At 37.6% G+C, this 23648-nt stretch overlaps 1 protein-coding gene across 5 annotated transcripts; it reads left to right on the forward strand.

Moving 5' to 3' along the window:
* Positions 1-45: 45 nt before the first annotated feature.
* Positions 46-22453, forward strand: IQUB (IQ motif and ubiquitin domain containing). Of its 5 annotated transcripts, none has more exons than XM_031507926.3 (13): positions 46-373; positions 3334-3583; positions 5285-5547; positions 6372-6518; positions 6626-6801; positions 7043-7198; positions 9099-9309; positions 13007-13182; positions 17467-17637; positions 19052-19228; positions 20627-20875; positions 21287-21472; positions 22117-22453. In XM_031507926.3, the coding sequence occupies exons 3-13, from the start codon at positions 5319-5321 to the stop codon at positions 22276-22278; spliced, it is 2040 nt and encodes a 679-aa protein (XP_031363786.3). In that variant the 5' UTR covers positions 46-373; positions 3334-3583; positions 5285-5318; the 3' UTR covers positions 22279-22453. The 5 variants fall into 5 exon arrangements, with proteins under 5 accessions (XP_031363786.3, XP_021409131.3, XP_085425136.1 ...); XM_021553456.4 differs by having other exon boundaries at positions 3522-3583; XM_085569010.1 differs by lacking the exons at positions 46-373; positions 3334-3583 and adding an exon at positions 4694-4794.
* The last annotated feature ends 1195 nt before the right edge of the window (positions 22454-23648 follow it).

Consider the following 23648-nt stretch of genomic DNA (forward strand, 5'->3'; position numbering starts at 1 on the left):
TATTTGCCTTATGCTGAGTTATTTTTATAATATGTGTTTGTATGTTAAAAATACAGACATTATAGGGCACTTGAAATCAAAATCCAAGTTTCAGAAAAGCGTGATGATTTTGTCCCACCTTTGGCTGTGTATTTTTGCTACCCCTGACAGGGTCTTAATGGCCATGCAGATACTGCAGTGAGGGATCTAATGTTTCCCAAAAAGAACAGGATTTTAGGTTTCAGCTGAATGCCTGTCCTGCACTGGCTGACCCTACTGCCCACATAACTAAACACTATCTCTGGCTTGTGGGAGGTACTGGGAAGCTGGGAGACAAGATGGGGAGAAAGAAGACTGCTACTCAAATTTATGGCAGCAGGTTTCTTGTTAACAGGTAGGTTACCATACTTGGCATAACACCTGTGGCACAAACCTTAGTATTGGGATCTTAGAGAATTGTGTAGACTTGTATTAGTGTATTGTTGATTCACATCTCAAGTGTTAAGTGTTGCAGTAAATGGGGTGACATCAGGCTGGCTACCGGTCACCAGCTGGGTCCCACAGGGCTCCATCTTAGGCCCAGTGCTCTTCAGTATCTTCATTAATGACTTAGATGCAGGACCGGAAGGGATACTGAGGAAATCTGCTGATGACACTACTGTGGGAGGAGCTGTTGGCTCCCTCAAAGGCAGAGAGGCTTTGCAGAGAGACCTCAACAGATTACAGAGATGAGCCATCACCATCTGAAGTTCAAGAGACACAAGTGCTGGATTCTGCATGGGATGGGGCTACCCTGGATGTAGCGACAGGCCGAGGAATGGGATACTGGAAAGCAGTGCTGCAGAAAGAGACCTGGGAGTCCTGGTGGATGGCAAGTTAAATATGAGCCAGCAGTGCCGTGGCAGCCAGGAGCTGTCCTGGGGTGCATCAGACAGCATTGGCAGCCGGGCAAGGGAGGGGATTGTCCCACTCTGGGGCAGCCTCACCTCAAGTGCTAGGGGCTACTTTGGGCACCACAAAAAAGATAAAGATACTTTTAGTTAGTAAAAGAACTAAAAGATCCTTTCAGATAGATAAAGAACTTTTAGATAGTGTCCAAAGGAGGGTAAGGAAGCTGGTGAAGGGCCTTGAGGGGCAGCCATATGAGGAGCGGCTGAGGTCAGCAGACAGGCTGTGGCCTGTTCAGTCTGGAGCAGGGGAGACTGAGGGGACACCTCATTGTGGTCTTCAACATTCTCACAAGGGGAAGTGGAAGAGCAGGGGCTCATGTCTTGTGACCAGTGACAGGACCCAAGGGAACAGCATGAAGCTGTATCACAAGGGGTCTAGGTTTGCTGTTAGGAAATAGTTTTCAACCACAGGGTGGTTGAGCACTGTGATTAGCTCAGTTGGTTAAAGCAGGGGCTAATTATACCAGGGTGTGGGTTCAGTCCCTGGATGGGCCGTTCATTTAAGAGTTGGATTTGATGGTCCCTTCCAGGTCTGTTCCAGCTCAGAATATTCTGTGATTCTTTTGAAAGCTTTTGTTTAGAGATTTAATCTTATAAATCCCAATTAAAATATCCAAACTACAGGTTTCCTTTTACTGATGTTTTTTTAAAGACCATTAGTAACATTCCTGCAAGTTTAAAGACAGGAATATAGCTGTATCACAAAAATCTGCAGTTTAATAAGAATTTGTATATGCACTGCTTACATTACACAGCATATTTGGTCATAGCTGTTTTTTCATAGTTTTTAGGCTTATAAATTTACTTGTGACATCATTATTATAAATAATTAATTACGAATTTATATAATGTTTTATGCAGTGGTATTGGGTGGTAGGTCAATAGAAGAGAAAACCAGTATTCCCAAGGTATTCACTCCAGAAACGATTTTCACTGCATACTTTAGCATTGCGTTTTCCCCCTCCAACTATTATTATAATTACAGAAATATTTAGATTTTGTAAACTTAAAAAGTGAGAAATATTTAGTTTCATTGTTTGGTTTTGAAGGATTTTTCAGTCTTGACCAAGGTAGAAACTGGTCTTTTCCTAAGTAAAACCACTAGATGGCATTCCAGAAGAGGACTTTGCTAAAGTTAATAAACACAATTTTCACATGAGAAATATTAAGGGATTACAGACTTGAATGAGCACCAACACTGTCACATGAAAAATTAAAATTAATGGATTTCAGTAGTATTAAGCTGACATGAGAGGAATCAAAATAAAATAAATTAAAAGAAAGAAAAAAAAAAACACAACAAAGTCTAGTATAAATGACAGTGGCATGAAATATTGGAGGTGGAGGGCAAGGAAAGTTGCCAGAATATGGTAGCAACTATTGGAATTCATTCTACTCTTCCTTAACTGAGACATCTTGTTCAATTTTCTCTACTTCTAAAGATGATTTGTCATGTGATTTAAAACAGCTCTCTTATAAACTCAATCATTGTGCTCCAGGGGAGAGGAAGTTTTTTTCATGGCCCACTTCTACTGAAATTTGATATATGGCCTTTTAAAACTCAGTTTCACAGATAAAAGCATACACTCCTCTTCCTTTCACAAATGTACATCTGTGTCCTCCATACAGGTCCTAATTTATTCCAAGAGGAATATGATAGCAAGGTATAATTTGAAGGCTAATGTTTTTGCTTGATTTTTCTCTTCTAATTGTTGGAAATACATGATGGTGCAAATAATTTTATAATCTGTTGTAATATGGTAAGGTAAATCACTGCAAGCTTTAGTTAACAAACTTTAGATCTTTAAAACACTTTTAGATCATCTGATTGAAGTCATGTGAATAAAAAAGCAGCTTATCTGCAAGGATGTGGCCTAGCAGAGACAGAGCCTGTTACAACTGGAAAAGAACTTTCCCATCATGAGAGCAGAGCAAGTACTGAGGTTTTGCCATTCCTAACCTGCCATCAGTGCTGCTTAAGCTATCCCAAGTGGCTGTGTTCTGAACCTGAAACCAAAACCAATAGGAGACGAGTGAAAGCTCATTTTTATAACTATTTTAATATTCAAAGCTTATATGCTATTTCATTAGGAAAAAAATGAAAAGTCATTGCAACTCAAAAATTAACTTGAATGTTTAATCAACTATGTAGCAGTGAGAAAGTGGCACAAATGACAATATCTTTCTATAGGATTAATGGTGATCCTAATCTGGGAGTTCAAACAAGGTTTTAGAAAAAACATTAGCAGTGGTAATGGGAGATTTCTGTTCTTTTGGTGGGAAAGGAGGCCCACGTTCAAGTGCCAAACAATGTATAACAATGTCTGGGAAATATGGTAACAATCATGGCATACAATTATTTGGTATCCATTTGAATTCAATAATTGAAATGCTTTTTTTTCAGGATTCTCCTGGAATTGCAAGACAGAACAATATTTCACGTCTGAAAGTTGTGTGATGTGACTGTCCGCTCAGTTTTCTTGTAGCATGCTGAAAACATTTGCAGGAGTTGTGTCAGAAATGGCACCTCAAACACCAGGAAATCCAATTTCTTATGGTTTTCATTCTGATTTGCATGTCTTTAATTTCCAGTTAACACTCTCAGTGCTCACACCACGGACCCTCCAGGGAGAACAGCACAACCCATGTCACAGGTAGGCACTGGCACACAGCTCCGAAGTGACGGTGTGTGGCACGAAGGCTGCCACCACTCACCCACAACACCCCGTCTCGATATCCAAGAGTTCTGGGGATTTAGTACAACTTCTGCTTTTATCTACAGCAGAAGGCTATAAGGAAAAACGGTGTTTTCATACATGAGTGCCGCTATGGGCAGGGTCACAGCGTGGGCACGGCACTGCGGGTGAGCCAGCACAGGTTCCTGGAGGGAGCTGCTCGTCCTTCCGCACCGCTTCCCTTTCCGCTCTTCCTGACCCTTCTCGACCCGGTGTTTTCAGTCCGCCCGGCCCAGCCTGGCCCGGTCCCCAGTGCGCACGCTCCTGCTCCCCGGGCGCCCGGCCCGGTTGCCGTGGCTACCGCGCCGCCGTCGGGGCCGGCAGCGCCCGTCCGGACCGGCAGCGCCCGTCCGGGGCCGGCAGCGCCCGTCCGGGGCCGGCAGCGCCCGTCCGGGGCAGCAGCGCCCGTCCGGACCCGGCAGCGCCCGTCCGGACCCGGCAGCGCCCGTCCGGGGCCGGCAGAGCCCGTCCGGGGCCGGCAGCGCCCGTCCGGACCGGCAGCGCCCGTCCGGGGCAGCAGCGCCCGTCCGGGGCCGGCAGCGCCCGTCCGGGGCAGCAGCGCCCGTCCGGGGCCGGCAGAGCCCGTCCGGGGCAGCAGCACCCGTCCGGGGCCGGCAGCGCCCGTCCGGACCGGCAGCGCCCGTCCGGGGCAGCAGCGCCCGTCCGGGGCAGCAGCGCCCGTCCGGGGCAGCAGCGCCCGTCCGGGGCCGGCAGAGCCCGTCCGGACCGGCAGCGCCCGTCCGGACCCGGCAGCGCCCGTCCGGGGCCGGCAGCGCCCGTCCGGACCCGGCAGCGCCCGTCCGGGGCAGCAGCGCCCGTCCGGGGCAGCAGCGCCCGTCCGGGGCCGGCAGCGCCCGTCCGGGACCGGCAGAGCCCGTCCGGGGCCGGCAGCGCCCGTCCGGGGCAGCAGCGCCCGTCCGGGGCCGGCAGCGCCCGTCCGGGGCAGCAGCGCCCGTCCGGGACCGGCAGAGCCCGTCCGGGGCCGGCAGCGCCCGTCCGGGGCAGCAGCGCCCGTCCGGGGCCGGCAGCGCCCGTCCGGGGCAGCAGCGCCCGTCCGGGGCAGCAGCGCCCGTCCGGGGCCGGCAGCGCCCGTCCGGGGCGCCGCGGGGCCGGGAGGCGCCGCGGGGCAGGTGCGGAGATCCCGCAGCCCCGGTCCCGGTGCGCACTGAGCCAGGGATCCGCCCTCCCGAGCGGTTTGGCATCCCGGGCTCCCCCCGGGAGCTGCGTCCCGGGTCGTGCGGGTTTGGTTGTGGTTTTATATTGAGGAATATGGGCTTACGACTCTTCCAGTCCGAATAATTTCTGTGGCAACTCGGAAAGCTGTAACGGTGTGCTGTCTCTGGCTAATGACCCCTTGGACCGTCTTGTTCTATAGGCAGAGAACGAGAGGTAAAAAGAATTGTGCCGGCTACCTGCCTTGGAGTATTATGTTTGGTAAACACCGGCCACAAGTGCTTTCTGTTTGGTGGAAGCAAAGATCTCATCCTGTTCTCAATAGAACAGTATATATTGGAAATAGATACAGGGAAAGCTTTTTCAGGACAGTAAGTTACCCATAATTCTGGTAGTAGAAATGTGCCAGTATGCAATTTATAATAGATCCTGTGATTATTCTTGCAGAAAGGTTAAGAGCTTGCAACTGATGCTTTAGGAAATGGAAGATGTATCAGATGGTTTTGAAGTTGCTACATCAGAAGGGTCAGGTGCAGAGCAATCACCTGCATCCTCACAAGGAAAAGCAGTCGGAGAGGCTGGGGACCCAGCAGAGAAGGCTCTGCTCCCAGAACCTGCAGGCACTGCACAGTCAGAGGAGGGCTGGGACCAGCAATCTCCTTCTCAAAATTCAGTACTACCAGACAATACAGCAAATGGGACAGAGACAGGTAAAGAAGTTGTTAAAATGCTGGGCATTAATGTTTTAAAGAGATAATTTTTCTTCAATTTGGTTATAGCTTTTTGCACCCCCACACACCCTCATTCTGTTTATGCTTGCTGGGATTTGGTCCTGCAGTAACTTTTAAAATTCTCATATGAAACATACTCCAAAGGTAAGGAATGTATTCTTTATCTCAAACTGTAGTAGTCCTTTCTAGATGGCATTTTATAGAATGATCCTTATTTCCAGAAATGTGTATGAGTAGGTATACATATTTTGTATGTGCATTTAAATTAACACTTTAGGCAACATTATAGAAATCACCTTACCATTTTACCTTTCTTAGATTCCCCTGTAACTTACCTACCACCCTTCCTTATCTGTGTCTTTCTCCTGCAGTCTCCCAAATGCTCCATCATTTCCTATACCTGTTCCTTCGTGTTCTGGGTGTCTCCAGTCACTTCCCAATATAGGACCCCATTTTCTTAGTTCTTCAGAACAGAACGGAGCATATCCTGTTCAGCATCTGAGCATAGTGAATAACAGTTCCTAGTATGGACTTGCTGATGACTTTCCTCATTGCTGGGTTCCATTCATCTGCTCTCATTCTGATTAGCTGGCTAGGAATATCTTTATGTGGTGACAATATTATATTAGATACTGCCTTTAAAATTGAATGATAATACTATTTCATCTTGCAAGTAGACTGTCTTTTAGCTGAAAAAAGATGATTATGCTGTGTTGTACTGTTACAATAAAATCATCCTGGGGTAAAGTTGAAAGAGTTATTTGTTTTGAGAAGCTTCTCAGGAATTTTGGTTTTATTTTTAGCAAGCATTGAGGATAATGAAATGCCTAGGAAGATTAGGCCTAATTCTGATGAAACTGTCCAGTCTGAGAATCAGGAACATTTCCCTGGAGAAGTCATTCAACAGGATTACCACATGCCTGATGTCCTAACTGTCAGAGTGCAAACAGGTAAATGCTGCTTTTGCAGGTTTATTGATACTTATGTAATTATGGCCTAATCTAGATGTGTTACTGAAAGAAGCAGTATTTCTATTTTGGAACTTCCATTTTAACAGGTTCGAATTCATTTCAAGAAGTAGTTGTAAAAGTTGAAAGACCTACCTATAATAAACCTTTTCTGGGTGGATTTAGGAACGTGTCAACAGGAGTGGAATTTCATAATGCAGGATCACAAACAAAACCCAAAAAACGACCTGACAAAGGAATTCAGTTATTTTGTAGGGAAACACAGGTAAACACTTTGTTATATCCTTTTAGAATGTTGTTTTTGCCAGATGGAATAGAATCTGACACTATTTCTGATAGGAAAGAGGAAGTAAATCTGAGATAAATGTGCAAATGAAAGTATTTAGTAGATAAATATCATTATTATTGTGATTTTTATTGCAAAGAGCTAATTTTGCCACTTAATGTAATGTGAAAAAAATATCTCTGTGTATTTTCTTCTAATCTGACATGCATTTTTTCCCCAGACGGTTGTGGAAAAAAATATGCAACAACAAACAAGAAATACAACATCGACACAGATGACTAAAACTGGCCTTTATGTATCAAACATGACTGACAAACTACTAACTCCTGGAAAGTATTTTACAGCAGAGGAGTACCATAAACGTAGACTTGAAGCAGTAAGTCCTTATCTGTTGGAAACTCTCTGTAAAATAATGTATTGTAAAGGTTATCTGAATATTTAATGAGTGTTCAGAGTGTTCAGAGACAGAATTTAAAAGTGAACTGTAAAATGTCTTCTTATGCTCATCTTTTGTAATCTTTTAGATACAGGGGAAGTGCGTGTTTTCTCTGTGATTTTAGTGACATTTGATACTTTGCAATCTCTTAAATATTAAGAATTCTGAAATTACTGTTTTTATCTCACAGTGACAGTTAAGTTTCCATGTAGAGCATTAAGGATTAAAACAGGCTTGTTCTTAGAACATTCTCATGATCTCTTTGAAAGAACCTAAGTTACATGCTTAATGTATGGCCTGAAATAAATGGAGTATTGGGTTAGGATTTAGGAGATCTGCAATTAAGCTTTTGAGTTTTGAGAACAATCCATTGTTTGAGAACAATCTATTTGAGAACAATCTATTGTTCCTTGTCTGTTTGGTTGGGTTTTTTTGTATCAGACTTAGTAGGTTACCTTGGGCAAACTGATCTGTTTTGGATTTTGTTCAAGGTCCTTCCTTTGGTACTAAAGTAGAAATGGGTTGTTAAAACACAGGCAGTGGGTCTATGGGGTTTTCTGGTGCACTGAGTTGCCTCATAAAGGCAATTCAGATTACAGATTCTGCATATTCATTGTGGAGAAGATGCCATTTAGGCATTCCACTCTACTTTTTGAAAACCATGTGTTCTGTGACTGCGCATTTGACTCAAATTGTGCCCTAAATTGTGTTAGATGAGGCACTGCTTTGTTAATGCTCTTGTTATTAATTTGATTGCTGAAAATAGACAGTCTGAATCCAACTGAATGGAGAAACAGTTGATTCCTCAAGTGTCTAAGTAGAATAATTGTATTGACATGGTTGGCAAGATCTTTGAAATTTTCTGGGTAGAGTTTTTCTTGTAAGAACTTAAATCGGTCAGCTTAGCTGATTGCAAATGAGCATCTTGTAGAAGTGAAATCCAAGTAGGGCGTAATTTCCTCAGGACTACCAGTATGTTTTACTGTGGTCTTTAGTGACATTAGTTGAAGTCTGTAATGTATCTATAGGTAATTTACAATGCACGGTAGAGAGATGTCATCCTGGTGTTGGTTCACATTGATGGATTTGCACGTGCAGTATAGGTCCATATTGAAATACTGTTTGAAGACAAATTTAAGAGAAGTTTTAGATTAAGATTTTATCAGAGATAGTGTATTAGTATGATTTTGTGCTTGATAGCTTTTAATCCTCAACAATGCTTGGTGCCTCATGGCATTGATCTGACTGAACTGTTTGTAGTGCACGTGATTGTGAAGTATCCTCCCTTAACATATCATAGACATTTCCCCAGTCCTCAATAGCCACAGCTTGGAAAGGTCAATGATTTAATTTTCTTCTTTCGTTTTCTGTCATAACAGCTTTAGTAATTCCACTTTCATTATTTGTTCACAAATAAAATGCAGTTGATTTTGAATCTATGTGTTGATTTTTGTAATTAGAAATTACCAAGAAATTTTGCAAATGCATTTCCACTCTGTAAATTGATAGTAAGATAAGGAAAATAATAAAGAGTACATGGCGAAAGGCATTTTTAAGGGGAGATTTGAAAAAGAAAAAATTATATTTGAATGTAGTTTATATTTTGTCTGATTATTTGAACCTATTTTATCCACTGTACTCACTGGTTAAATTCCTGCAGTTACTTAACTGAGTAATCATACTAGTGCTTAAACTAATAGTACATGACTGATTTTGTAAGAAAAATCTTAGAAAACATAGGAAGCTGAAGAAAATAACAGTTAAGAAATAATACTATGCTCCAAAATAGTATGTTGTTTTGTTTTAAATTCATGATTTTTTGATATTGTATCACATATAGGTTATAGTATTACAGAAATATTTCCGTCGTTGGCATGCTGTAAATTTAGTACAAAATCTGAAGGAACAAAAGTGGCTAAGAATGGCATGGGAGGCACAAGAAGAATTACAGAAAAAAAGAGAGAAAGAAGAAAAATTGAGGAGGGAATATGAGAAAAAACTGAATCCTAAAACAAATGAAGACTTTGAGCTACTGTACCATGACTTGGAATGTAAGTTTTCTTAAAGGGATATCCTTAAAGCAACAAAATAGTACAGTTTGTTTAAAACAAACTTAGAGTTTTACATGTATTTATAGATACTTCCATGGGGTTTTTTTCTGCTTTAGAGTGGAATTTGTTTCATTTTAAAATAAGTCTTTTACTTTCATGTATTACTAGAAATAGAAAGAAGGCCTTGATGCTCTGTAAACACACTGTTCAGCAATAACTAAATATCCCTGTGTTATCAACATCCAGCTCCTTACAACCTGCTATGACTAAAATTTAACTCTATCACAGCCAAAACCAGTACATCTTTTTTAGAAATAACTGGCTTATAGAATAGTGTTCTTTGGCAGTTTTATTAACATTTTTTATTTAGGTCTAAAGTTAAGGTCACCTAGAAGAACCAAAGGGTGTTTTTTTAGATCAGAGTTGCTTTTATCTTTCACTGTACATTTATGATGCTGAAAAAATATTGGAAAGAATTTTACAACATATGACAGAAGTTATTCCTTTTGTCTTAGTTGTCCTCTACTGATGCTTTTTCTCCTTTCTACTTCATTCTTTTTCACAAAACTGTGTTGTCAAAATTTTAAAAATCTCTTAGGACTTCTGCAGGACATTCTGAAAGTCATACATTTCCTGTTCTTGGAGTAGATGATATTTAATACAGGCAAAGACCTCTAAAATTTTCAAGAAAAATAATGTGAATACTGCAGGTAACTGACATAAAACCTTGCAAGAATCTAATGGTGCAAATCAAAAAGCTTAGGGTATGTCCTTTGGAAAAGTAAAAACAGTCAAAAGCTGTGTACTTGTGCCAGCATATAATGGAACAGCAAGACAAATTTTGGTTTTTTACAATGTCTCTTTTAAAGCCAAAATTTTTTTACTGTGACTTGTAACAATTCTTATGTTATCTCAGTTACAGTGCTTTATGGTCTAGCTCTTTGCCAGTTTGGGTGGTGTTGTCCCTGTAGCAGAACTGACCTAATAGATTTCCTACTTCATTGCAAAGCCACCTGTGTTTAAACAATCTTAGCTTTTTCTTCAGTGGTAAACTGAGCATAAATTTGATGGCATGTGTTATTCATAGAGCTCAGGATCACGATTTCAAAATTCCCAAGTTATACACTAATCTTTTAATACTGTCATACTTTGTGTGGCATTGAACAAATGGCTTTGTCTGAATTAATAAATGATTTATAAATATCACTGTTCGTGACAAATGTAAAAATTATTGCTTGTCTTGAACTTTGCAGTTGTTGGAATGGTATCTTCATGAGATTTGTGGTCGGTTTGGGGTTGTCTACCCCCCCTCTTTTTCTTTGTAGATAATTTGCTTTTCACTTCCCAAGAATCAAGCCCTTTTTAAGTTGTATCTGACTAAGTAATCAAAAGCCAAGGTACTCAAATAGTACTTTTTTCCTTACCACTTATGAGATGTCTTACTATTCCCCATCTGATTTTCTGTAATATTTTATTCAGGAAGGTGCTTCAGACTAGTGTGCTATCAGGTGTATCAGGTGTATCTATCAGATATATGATCCACTTTTTTTTTTTTTTTTTAAGTGTGAAAGGTCTTACTTGCAGTAGAAACAACCAAGTTCAGATTATGTTATGGAAGAATGCTATCTTCATGATATTTTTAGATTTGAAAGTTATGGTTATGCAAGCGTCTCTTGCTTAATTTCATGACTTTGAAATAATAATAATAATTCACAAATAATAACTTTCAGCCAAGCATGTTCAGGAATTTCATATCTAGGCAATCTGGAAAAAAACATGTGCCACTTTAGAACAGATTCCAGTATTTGAAATGGTTTTCTAAATATTTTGTTAAAAATAATGGTTGGTAACTATCTCACTCTTTAGTTTTCATTAACTGGTGTTGACTAGTGACTAGTTGCTTCTCTAGTTGCAGTCATGCTCTTCATTTTAATAGAGCTTAATGATTCTAGGAAGTTGGGGTTCTTTTCCTACCTGCATCTGGAACAATTTTGCATTCTTATAATGCCAACAATTTACACAAGCTAAATCATTGTGACAGTAATAGAATGAGACTATTGTCCTCCAGGGATCTGTGAAGGTTATTGCTGCAATCACAACAGAGTTACTATTACAGGGTCAGCCAGTAATAGCAATTCCCAGTGGTACAAAAACTTGCCTGTTGACTATATAGTGCAAATGAGGTGTATCTGTATATGCAGCATGTCTGCATAGGCATTTATAATTTATTTGAAAAGTAAAGTATGAACTATTTTACTTTATAAACACTGGAATAAAAATTGTAATGAGTAAAATCTCTGTAGATAGATAATCTGGAGAACATATAATCTAAGAGGAGTGTTTTAACTTGGTTGCACGTAAATGGGGAATCAAGAGATGAGTATCAATGGTGACATGTTCTTCATTTCTAAAAGTATAAAATTGTTTACTGTATTTATTAGCTCCACCTTAGAAGTTGCTGCCCCCTTCAGGCATAATAAAGGTTCATGTAAATTAATTCCATATAACAGTGTTGTTTGCTGAATTGACTTTATTTAAAATATATATTTGGGTTCTCAGAACTTGCCAGACAGCTGTCATATTACAGCTTGGAGAGCCTTAAGGAAATGAATTGAAATACTTAAAAATGGAAAACATAAGGTACTGTTGATAAGAAGCCACAGGCAGAAAGTCAGCCTTCCTCCTTTCCCTTCTCCTGCCTTTAATCTTACCTGATCCAGGATTTTACAGACTTTTTCAGTGCACCACTTGTGCAGTGGTTTTCTTTTATGCTGGGTTTTGCTTTCGCGTAACTGCTCTGGGATGATTACAACACTTTGAGGTATTCTTCAGGAATGTTGAAGTTCTGGATCTTATAAAATTCCCTACAAAACTCCAGAGGTATTTGAACTAGATCAGACTCTTCAGAGAAGCCAGGAATTGTTACGGGATATGCAAAGGCAGTAAACACAGTTTGATTTTACAAGCAGATTTGTCTAAAGCTATGTAGTCTGTATATCTGAGCAAAAGTGTCAGGGGGTCAGATTCTTATAGAGCATGTAGTGATCCATGTGCTGTTGTCATGACCATCCTGTGGCTTCTTCTGTGGCCACTTTCACCCACTTGGTTAGTTAGGTTGTAGAAAAGGAAAGGGAGAGTAAAGCAATGACTGTCAGGTTATTAATGTGTTCTCATCTGCGTTGGATGGCAAAAGGTAATACCACTGCAATGTTCAATGTAAGACCTGAAGTGGTAAGTGTTACTGTCAGTTAAGATTTATCTCAGTTTTGGAGGACTTCAAACTTCTTTAGATTTTACTCATTTATGCAGGGAGAAGTAGTAATATTCTCAGCACTGAGTACTAGTGGTACCACAGTAAGTTGCAGCCATTTCATCGTACATTTCCACAGGAGCTAAATTCTTTTTCTCACATACAGATTCTTTTTCTCCTACTCATCCTTGAGTTTGGAGTACAAATTGGCAGTCTGGAATTGATGCACACACACATACTCTCACAGAACATCTGTATAATTTACATTAATTTCTAGACCATCTTGAATGTATCGAAAATAGCTATAACCATCAGTTCCCTGAAATGGAAACTGTTTTTTAGTGCATATTGAAAGAAAAGTCAATTATGTTGTTTCTTAAATATGAAAGCAAAAGTTTTGCTGGAAAGCATCTTGTAAAAAAATACCCCAAATATTTGTATCTGCAGTATGGATGCAGGAGGAGACTGAGCGAATTAACAGAACTCTTACTGGAGCTAAAAGAAAGGCAGCACTTTGTGCACTTCTGGACGAAGAGACAGAGCTCATTGCTTGCATTGGGATGCACAAACTAAATGCCAATGTGGAGAATCAAAAAAACGCAATACTGCACTTTCTGGATAAGGTCAGTAATTAGGCTGATAATAAAGAATACCAAAGTACAGGAACAGAAAATACACCTGCAAAGTACGAAAAGTACCTTTTGTAGTTTTTAACAGTTAATCATGTGAATGTTAATATTATAAATATCCAAGTTATGTGGTTGTTGATGTCAATACAATTCAATAAGTTTCTGTCAGACCAACTGAAGGTTGAACCATGCATCGTTAAGGCTGTTAATGATAAAAACTATAAACAATGCATATAATTAATTATAATAATATAAATATGTTATCCTTCAGGAGGTAAAGTTGTCATTAATTTCCCAAGTGAGTATAGGCCTCTGGTCATCATATGTCTGTCTTTTAAAAAAGCATTTATTCTGTTTTCGTATAAAAAGAAGAGTTTGAATCTGATGTTGAACTCAGTTATTAAATCACTGACTTTAGTTCCATTACAATTTTAAATTGAGATTTCATTCTTGTATAATCTTGGGGATAATATTTAAGGAAAGTGTTCCTTCAGTCTTTATCAAAAAGTGTGAGAATTCCTTCATTCACAAAGATGATTTTAAATGGCATTAAATTAAATGGTATCTTAATGTAAAATACAGAAAATCTTGTCCTTTTAGGTAGATGTCCAGCCATTAGCAAAAAGTAATAGTTTATTTTCAAAGTATGTGACCTGATTATGAAAAGAAATACTGCAACAGAAATGTTTTTTAGCTATTTTTTTATTATTATTACTTTAAAAATTTAACTATTTAGTGCTCAAAAGTAAAAGCGGCAGTTTTGCACAAAAGACACCTTTTTTCATCCTTTTTATTACTGATGCAGGGTAACTGTTTTGATTATGAAAAAGTTGCTTATCTGAAATATTAGTGGAACTGTTACCACATTTATTGCTGTGGTATGACTGTTTTTTCTCTTACTGCTTTCAAGAATGAAAAAAACCACCAGAAAACCAAATAATGAGGAATATTTTCAGAGGCTTGAATAATTTCTATGTTTAATGTTTGCTTCTACTATTTACAATGCGTTCTGTTACCTTCTAAGAAAAAAAAGCCTGGAACAGTTAAAGCAAATATATTTCTCTCTTAACTGACTCTGTAATTATTTTTCCCATAAGGACTGATTTCCAGTGTCCTACTTGTACAGATTGCTTCCAGCACATATTCTAACAAGCTGTACAGTTTTCTTGCATCTAGAATCAGAAGCAAAATGTTCTTCAGCACAAGAGCTCTCAGTGATAGCTGATGTTTGGAGAATCAGGAGACACATTAGAGACAACAGATATATTGTCTTTCCAAGCAGTGGGCATTTTCCTGAAGTAATTACTAATAATTTATATATTCCTATATTAAATGTATAAATTATGTTTTTCATGAAAGAGACTGTAATCTTTTTAGTTTTAAAATCTATTGAGCTTCTGAACTAGAGCAACTTTTCATGTTTTTTTATCATGTCAGCTGTAGGATTTTGAATGTTGTTTCAAACTGTTGACATAGCTCTAACTCAGAGGGAGAAGAAATAACAATTTTTGCATTTGTTTAAAAAGATAATTTTGTAAATCTCAAAATTCAATGGATGGTTTGCTATGACAGTAACAGTGCAATTTAAGCACTTTGAATTGCAGTATGAAATTTATTTTTGAGTGCCTGATTAACGATTATTTCATTTTTTCTTGAACTTCAAATTGGTAATGTAAATTTGGACACTTGCCAGTTAAAGCTGCAGTAATATCTTTCACATCTGAAGACTGCAAGCTGCAGTAGCCAATGTGGTATGACACTTGCTTCTCCATGGAAACCTTTGTTCCCTTCTTTGCTACTTTAAGCATGTACCTCCACAGGCATGTGTGCCCTTACAAAGGTTGTGTGTACCCTGTGTTCTAGGGAGATCTTTATGCTGAGCTCATTCTTCAGCATTTGTACTTTGGAGAGGAAGAATTTGACTAAGCTTTTATACAGCGATCATATTGACTTAATGAAATTTGTGTAACTATTAACTGTCATTCATTTCATACCTTTCATGCTTTGCACTATTTCTGCACACATCCTATGGATTTTTTTTTTTTAATTACCTTTTCCTCTCTCTCTGTGGTGGTGTGTTTCTCTCCTCAGGCGCTTTTTCTGCTTTCATGCATTGGCAGCAGAGTGTAGTTGTAGTAACCTTGCTTTCTGAAGTAATACAGATAACAGGATTATTGTAAATTCCACAGCACTGCCAGCAAACTAAAAGACAAGACAAAGCTGGCAGAAGATCTCAGAGTTTTAGTTTTTCTCCCGTCAGTCTGGAGTACAGAAAAATAGTCCTGAAATCAGAGAACTTGTGATTCTTTCTATTTTCAGTAAAAAGCTGCATATTTTTTTTACATTTAAAATTTGTTTTATGTACCCAGCTATGATAAGCTAGTAAGAAAAATACAGAAGTTACAGATTTATTTTTGAAGAATTAATTACAATAACAGAATTGGTCTGTATTAAGGGTCATTTGCAGAACAGGATACCAAGACTACTTGCGCATATTGGGTTTGCAAATTATCAGAAAAATCTAATTTTACTGACTTTCTTAGGGTCTACTCTGACCATTAATTCTTTCTAGCATTAGCAAATGACCTTTTTCTGTTATTGTAAGTGATTTCCTTGAAGAAGATAAAAAGTAGGTATTGAATTAACTACTACATGGAAAACAGTGGTTTGTCCCAGTCTAACATAAAAAGGATTGTCAGCATGATAGACCCTCTAAGTTGGTCTGAATTTTATTGTTTGCAAAGTGTGGGTTTGTTAGGGTTTTTTCGTTTGTTTGTTTTTTGTTTTTTTTTTTTAAGGGGTATTTTTGGGAATTTCTAGTATTATATAAAGATAATGAAACAAAATGAAAATATAGTAGAATGCTGCCTATTTATGGTAGACAAAAAATTACCTTTCTCTAGTTTTGCAGAAATTCAAAGATTTCACCAAGTAATTAAGAGTTGATTGTTTTGGTTTTTTTGTTTGTTTGTTTGTTTTTTAGCTAATGCTTTGCTATTGCATTTCTTAGTTTTGTCTCTGTAATTTCTTAATTTTGGCTCTGGTTAACAATATCTCCTTTAAATAGAGTTCTACCCACACTGATAATGTAATTAAGTGTCATTAATTTGATGTTAAATCCTGTGTAAGATTGTCTTTCTTTTCCTTACCTAACTTTATTTATTTAAAAGTGAGGAAAACTTTTGATCATGGTGATAACTAATCATATCTCTTCTAGCTATCTAATATTCTTGGTATTTTTATAACTTAGCACCATAGCAAATCTATTTTATTAAAATAATAATTGTGTTAATGCTGGTGTCATGTCCAGAAAACTGCTAGGCATATGAATACTGCATAAAGTGTTCCTGTTTTTAGGTGACACTGAGACTGCAAGGTGAAGTTTGTGAGTGTTAGTGAACACTTAAGTTCCAAATTTAGTGAAAAAGAATAATTAATACACAGAAAGAGGTTTCAAATACCTCTCCCGATTAAGTAAATGAAATGTTAAGTAATGATGGGGGAGAGGCTTTTGAAACCTCCCTTTCTATTGGAATTGGATACCTGTCTCCTTATGTAACAGCGTGATTTGCAACCAAAACCAGTCTTCTGGAAAGAAGAAAATGGTTGTACTTTTTAGACCTTGTGAGCCAGGTGACATGTAACTTCTTACTGTCTATAAAAGTTAAAGATGTGCAAAGAGATAATTGAAGCATAAGGCATATGGCATGTGGTTAAGTTAGCAAACAAAAGCTAGGTGAAGTGCCTGGTAAACTGTAAACACCTTGCCCTAACTCTAGCAGACGGTATTCCTTCTGTCCTTCTCTGCAACTAGTATAAATAGAACAGTTCCCTGGAGATATTTTTTACTGCAGTAGACTTAAAGGTCTTAAATTTTCAATTTTTATACAGTCAACAGACCTATTGATTTTTACTGATAGTTTGAAGGGATTTATGTCTGCAAAGTGAAATACAGAGCAAATGTATTCTAACAATACTGTCAGTAAATTTCACTTTAAAGAAGTAGAGCATATCCCTGTAGGAGAATATTATTTGCTTTTAATGTCCTGTAAGTTGAATTTGTCATGACCTGCAGCTTTAAATAAAGTGTCCAACCGAATGCTTGCTTTGGTGGAAGAGGTGCTGTATCAATATTGACAATAGAATTAGACTTTTGCATTAGTCAAGCATTAATGTTAAGTTCCTATTTGCTCTGATGAAACTTGATGTAACATAATGCCATTGTTAAGCTGATGATCAGATTTTAATAGCTCAGAGTTCTACAAATTGTTTCTAAAGTGTGCACAGCCTAGGAGGTGGAAAGCATTTGATGGAAAAATCACTGAAATGGATACACCGAACTCACTCCGTGGTAAAGAACTACTTGAAATCTACCGCAGCATTAACACAAGGGACATCCCAAAAGATGAGAGAACATCTGTGCTGTTAACACTCAAATGGACAGTGAAGGTGAGGTTTAGTTTTCAATTTCTGTTTAGCTTGAAGCTGTACTTTCCAAAGGTCCTGCCACTTAATTATGTCGACACATTAGCAATGCTGCTGCTGGCAGACAAGTGCTGTGATGGTGAGCTGGTAGCTAGAGACCCTCAGGTACTATCTGGTATGTGAGTGTAATTTACATTCCAGATACACTCTAAATTCATATTTTACTTTATCATGTGTATATTTGTCTTCAGGTTGTGTTAAGAGTTTTAACCCCATGGTTTTAGATGTCTTTGTATATTAATACATAATACAATTTTAGTACAAAATTTTGTTTACTACTTAATATCAACCTTATGAGAACTGTGGCAGGCATATATGTGGCAATTGCCATTTATTTTTTTTTTCTCAGTTCTTTGAAATATCTGTTTAGAACCTTATCTATCTATAGGTTTGGATTACCAGTTTTATGGGTAGCAATTACTGATTTTTTTCATCTTCTCTTTGCCCTTCACTCCCCACCACCACTGTTGCTGTTGCTGCTAGTGTTCCCAATGAATTAGAAGATGGTTGCATTTTTTTTAGTCTTTCATATTGGTTTTATTTATTTATTTATTCATGTACAAGAAGAATGAGTTTCTAGGACCTTTCAGGATGACACTGATGACATCTGCCTAGAATAGAATGCTACTTGCTGATCTTATTAAAACAAAGAAGCACCTTGCTGTTTGTTTTAGTAGTGCCAGTATTTGATTTAAAGTCACTATGGCATTGAGAGCACTTCTGGTTTATGAACTCTTGCCCATCTTAGCACAAGTCAATATTGCTGTAGTGAACAAGTGAATTTCTGTAAATTAGCACTCTCTTTAACCTGAGAAATCACTGAACTCATTCACCTCTTATGTCTCTCTCCCTGGAGAATCTCCTGCCAAGTATTCAAAATATTGAAGTGACTCATTTCCAGGCATGCTGTCAAAGTCCCCCATGCCTCTTGTGTGGTGGATTTTTTGGATTTTCTTGTGATATTTTTTAAAACCCATCCATATTACACCTCTGATCTCATACAAAGGAGGCTTCTTAGAGAAATATTTCTTTGGACGTTTGAAGATTTAAAAATTTGCACTTGTTGTGTACCTCTGCTAAGCATCTTTTAGTGCTTCCAGGCTTACAGATCCTCACAGTTTTGGTACACAGTTTAAAACAGAATCTATAAGCATTCTCATTTTTGTAGTTCTACAGTTGTTTCATTGGAGATTTTTTTTCCCTGAGATACTAACAAGTTCTTCTGTGAACATGTTCCTACATGAACATAGAGAGGTATGAATGGTAATGTTGACAGATTCCATAGTTTGCTTTCATGTCTTATTGAATTATTTTGTTTGTTTGTGTATTTATTGTTGAGCAGTTTATTTTCCTTTTTCTCTCCTTTTTTTTTTTCCAGGAACATGAATGTAAATTAACACAGGAAATAGTGGCATTAATTGACAGGGAAATTGATCTTATGTCAAGAGAGGTGAAAGAATGCAACTTGGAAGGACTGAGGAAAAGAATTTGTACATTATTTCTCCAGTACATCAAAACTCCAGAGTTTAACCCTCAGGTTGCTGGGTTAATTAAGGTATTATTCTTATTTTGCAGCCTGACGTAGTGGTCACTGAATTAAAGAGAAGATGGATAGAAAATATTGAAAGCGTTTTTATTTTACGTTTTGCTGTAGAATTGGTGGAGGAGTTCCTCAAGAAGTAAGATGCTTCAAGTCCATAGGTTTCACACAAATTAATTTTTATAGTCCTGTTAGGAAGCATGGGGCATAGACATGGTCATAAGCACCTGAAAAGTGGCTGGCAGCACTGAGAGAGCCCAGGAACTCTTGACTCTGAAATAAAAAATCTGGAAGTTATAAATGGTAGATCTTATGGGGTGGCATCAGTAAAATGTAATAGCAAAGTAATACCAATATACTGAGAGAGGAAGTCATGGTTTTTTCTACTGGTCAAGAGGCAGCAATGCTGTGCATCCAGAAAGGAAGAACATAGCCCATGTCAATGTCTAGTGAGCTTGCACCTAAACAAAAACTGTCACAGGCTTCTGTTGCAGAATCAGTTGCTACTGTGTGCAAAGAAGATGTAGTTAGTTTTGTGTGACTGCTTTTCTATTCTGATTACAGATTACAAATAAAAATATAATTCACTGTCATATGTTGCTGCTCTAAGTAGCCATGTCTGTTTTGCATCTATCAGAAGAGCATTCTTCATACAGTGGTCAATGTTATCTCAGGAGTACAGAATCTGTCAGATTTGGATGCAGATGTTAGATTTAGAACCAACTAACAGTTAATTTTATACTATGTTTATTAGGAGAATTACCATAGCAGAGACTGAAGATTATCAGACTACTCAAACTATCCAACTGCAGACTTGGCCTGTCTGCACAGACTACATTACATTCTTTTCAGAACCCATGATGGAATATGGGGATGAGGAGTTTGCTATTAAGTTAGTCTATTTTCTTTCCCTGTGTTGTTTCTGGACATGTGGGTCTGATGATTTTGTATTCTTATGCCAAAATAATAATATGTCCATAATCTCAGGGTTTTGTCTTTGCCATAAAGGGAAGATTCTGCATGAAAAATCAAATGCAGATAATTTAGTTTCTGATTTCTCTGTGTTGTCATCCTTCCAGAATAACTGAAAATCTGCATACATTAAAGCACCAGGAAGAGCACTGGAACATAATTTTTTAGGATTTTCATAGAGCTTAAAAATGAATTGACTGATTTATATAACTGATTTTAGCAAATGCAGTAAGAAAACATAGTGACTCTTGTTATCCTATCCAAGAAAAGTCACAATACTTTATTGGGCATTTTAAAATAAATACTTCTAGCTTTTATGTATTAAAATACTTGCATGAAGGTATGGAAGACATATCCTGATAGTGTTTGAGTAACATACAAGTAATAAAAATTAACTTAAATTAGTTTAACATAAATGAACCTTTTTTTTTTTTTTTTTAGGTTCCGCAAGATCCCTTAAAGCTTTATAAAAATGTTTACTTCTGTCATAGCTGTGAAAAGTACTTAGCACCTACTGAGTTTCCCCTTCCTGCAAATTCCCGCACCATTGGCAGATGTCGCTCATGTTACCGGCTTGATAATGAGGCTCGGAAACGAGAAGCATATTTCAAGTACAGACTTATACTAGACGATCTCAGGAAGTCTGAAGTTGATTATCAGGATGATAGCAAAATTGTTTTCTTAGTTCAGGTACTGTTGGAAAGAGCATTGCAACTCAGTGGCTTTGACTATATGTTCTTTATTTTGTGTATGTTGTGGACAGGTTGAGAAATAGGCTACAAGCTGCAGTTTCTTCCTGGGATATGCGACGTTCCACACCATCAGGAAGAAACCCTTAAGCTCTTGAAGCATAGGTCTTCTTTAAAAGGTGGTTTGCAAGCTATACACTAAAAGAAGTCTAGCTGACAGGTCAAGGATCAGATGTTCCAACAACTATGCAAAAAGTATATATGTATGTCAAGATGCTCTTTAACCAAGTGATCATATGACATGTGCATAAAAATTATTTTTCACCCAAAGCTTTATTTGGATTTTTACATGGGTGCAAGACTTGTAGAATGAAACATGCTCCTTTCTTTTAAACCCTGTTTTCTATTTCAGCTTCCAGATATGCAGTACCTGATTGAGAAAATATGGAACTGCCAGTCAGCTCTCAGTGCCTGCAGTGACCTGTATAATTTGGTTATGGTCAGGTGGGATAAGCAGCATGAGTGGTCTCCCTGGAACACTATTCTCCTCACTAAAGAAGAGGCAGATGCACATCTTAAGCTGTGTAACCTTCAGAAGGTAAATTTCAATGGGCTTTTCTTTTTTTTTGCATTATTTATGTTTTAATAGAATCCTGTGACTAATTATGTTGGGTCAAATTTGGTCATTACACTTGTCCGTCTTTAAATTGGCTCATTGTGACTATTTAAATGATTGTATCTATACTATTAAACAAAATAGACAGTAATCCATGAGGCATCTGGCATGTACAGCTCATTCCATGTACCTGACCTCTATCTTGCCCCAATTCTCCCTCCTGAAATGCAAGGAATGCCCCTACAGTCTTCACCTTGCAAATGCTGCTATCTAAGCATTGCCTTATTTAATTTTCAAATAGAAGTAAAGATGTTCTCACCTGAAATAAAGAAATAAAAAAGTTTTATCTTGAATGGAGTAAAAAAGTTATTCTGGTTTTAAAACATGTCTAATATGTCACAAGGAGAAATTTTCTCTACTGGGCCATAAGATAGTACTATTGAACTACAAAATATTTCATTTTATATATACACAAATAAATGATCTGCCTTCTTTTATAAAATGCTCACTCTTCATAATGTATAAAATATGTCCAAATATTTATAATGTCTAAAATATTAAGCAACACATATGTTTTTAGTTATTTTAATTGTATTTATGGTATTTAAATTTATTTTTCTTTTCAGACTTATGAAGCTCCATTTATTTACAGAATAGAACAAAAGCATATCCGGGCAAAAAACTACTTTGCTCAGATTCCTGCGATGTCATCATTTTTGCATAGAAGTAACAATCAGTCGAATGCAAATTCCTACAAAAAACATAGTTCTTCAACGTTAAAGAACTGAACTAAATTCCTAGATTTTAAAGAAATATACTTTTTCATCAATACCCTAATTGTATTACACGGATCAAAATAAATTTCTAAGGATGAAATAATTTGATCTCAATCAGTTAATTTAACTGCATTTCAAGTTTTGTAACCTCATTAAAAAAAAATAAAATGTTAAAGAGCTTTGTAAATTCTCAGGTTTTAGAGCAATGATTATTTTTCTGTGTATTCCTGCATTGCTTGGAACATCTGTCTGCAGTTTAATGTTCCTGTTAGAATTCTGTGTCACCCTTTAATTAGAAAATTAATGCTATAACACTGTATTAAATTTATTTTTCTTATATTAAACACATAAGGCAGAAACCCCCTCAAACCCTGGATTCTTACAGAACAATAGAATATACATAGCTTACCCAGATGTAGCTGCTTTGCCTGCAAACATTTGTCAAAAGAACAACTTTACATTTCGTAGCTCATCTAGATGGTCATAGTGGAACTGCCAGCATATAATTATTGTATCGGATGTTGAAATTATTGTAAGTATTATAATTTAAATATCATAATTTGAAATATGCATTTCAGATATTTGAAATATGTTTATTTTTGAGGAGTTTGTATTATTTGAAGAAGTAAATTCTCCCCATAATTAAGAAAGTTTATATTAGATCATAGTTACAGAGAAAACATGATAGGGTGTAAATTCAAAAATCCAACAGAAGGTTGCAAGGTTCTTCTTGAAACCTCTATTTTAAGATGTGGCTTTAACCCAGCCTTTTGCTCTAACAGATGAAACTACCTAGGAAAAAGCAGTAGCATTTACAAAGAGAAATAAGTACATATTTGACAGCAAACAGCTGAAAACTAAATTGACTCCCTTAACAGAACATGAACTGTAGAACTGGTACCTGGCTGATAAGTGCATTTTAACATTGTTGGAATCTTTCCACTGATTTTACCATTAAATTCAGAATTTTAATTTAATTAAGTTCTGGATTGTAGTTCAGTACTGAACTAATTGTAGAATTGCAGCACATGAGCATTCCAGCTGATGACTTACATTCTTTCTGACATCTGAGCCTTAAGATAGGAATGGTTGCTAAGTCTGAATTTCCCCCAGAGTGATAAAAGGCGTTTTGAAGTAAATTATGGGTTGAATAGCAATGAGTTGCATAGATAGGAATCTGCCTCTTTATAATTTTTTCCTTCCTTCTTAAACATATTTTTGAAAAGGTAATTTACAAGTCCAGAAGGATTATTTAAATAAAAAGTAAGGAAATAGTTCAAACAAATGTGAAAAGCCAATAGTCCATTGATTTCAGTGCAATGCAGTGTTGGAGGTTTCTGGAACCCTAGAGTCATTTAGGTTGTGAGGACCTTTAAGATCAA

Source organism: Lonchura striata, chromosome 1A (genome assembly GCF_050655825.1).
Source record: "Lonchura striata isolate lonStrDom1 chromosome 1A, ASM5065582v1, whole genome shotgun sequence".
Classification (NCBI taxonomy): domain Eukaryota; kingdom Metazoa; phylum Chordata; class Aves; order Passeriformes; family Estrildidae; genus Lonchura; species Lonchura striata.

What these genes read in the sequence shown, in the direction of transcription:
- IQUB (XM_031507926.3), top strand. Translation starts at nt 5,319, where the DNA reads ATGGAAGATGTATCAGATGGTTTTGAAGTTGCTACATCAGAAGGGTCA. An exon ending in TACTGCACTTTCTGGATAAG is followed by an intron (nt 13,183 to 17,466) that starts GTCAGTAATTAG and finishes TTGTTTCTAAAG; the next exon opens with TGTGCACAGCCTAGGAGGTG. An exon ending in AGGTTGCTGGGTTAATTAAG is followed by an intron (nt 19,229 to 20,626) that starts GTATTATTCTTA and finishes TTTTTTTTTTAG; the next exon opens with GTTCCGCAAGATCCCTTAAA.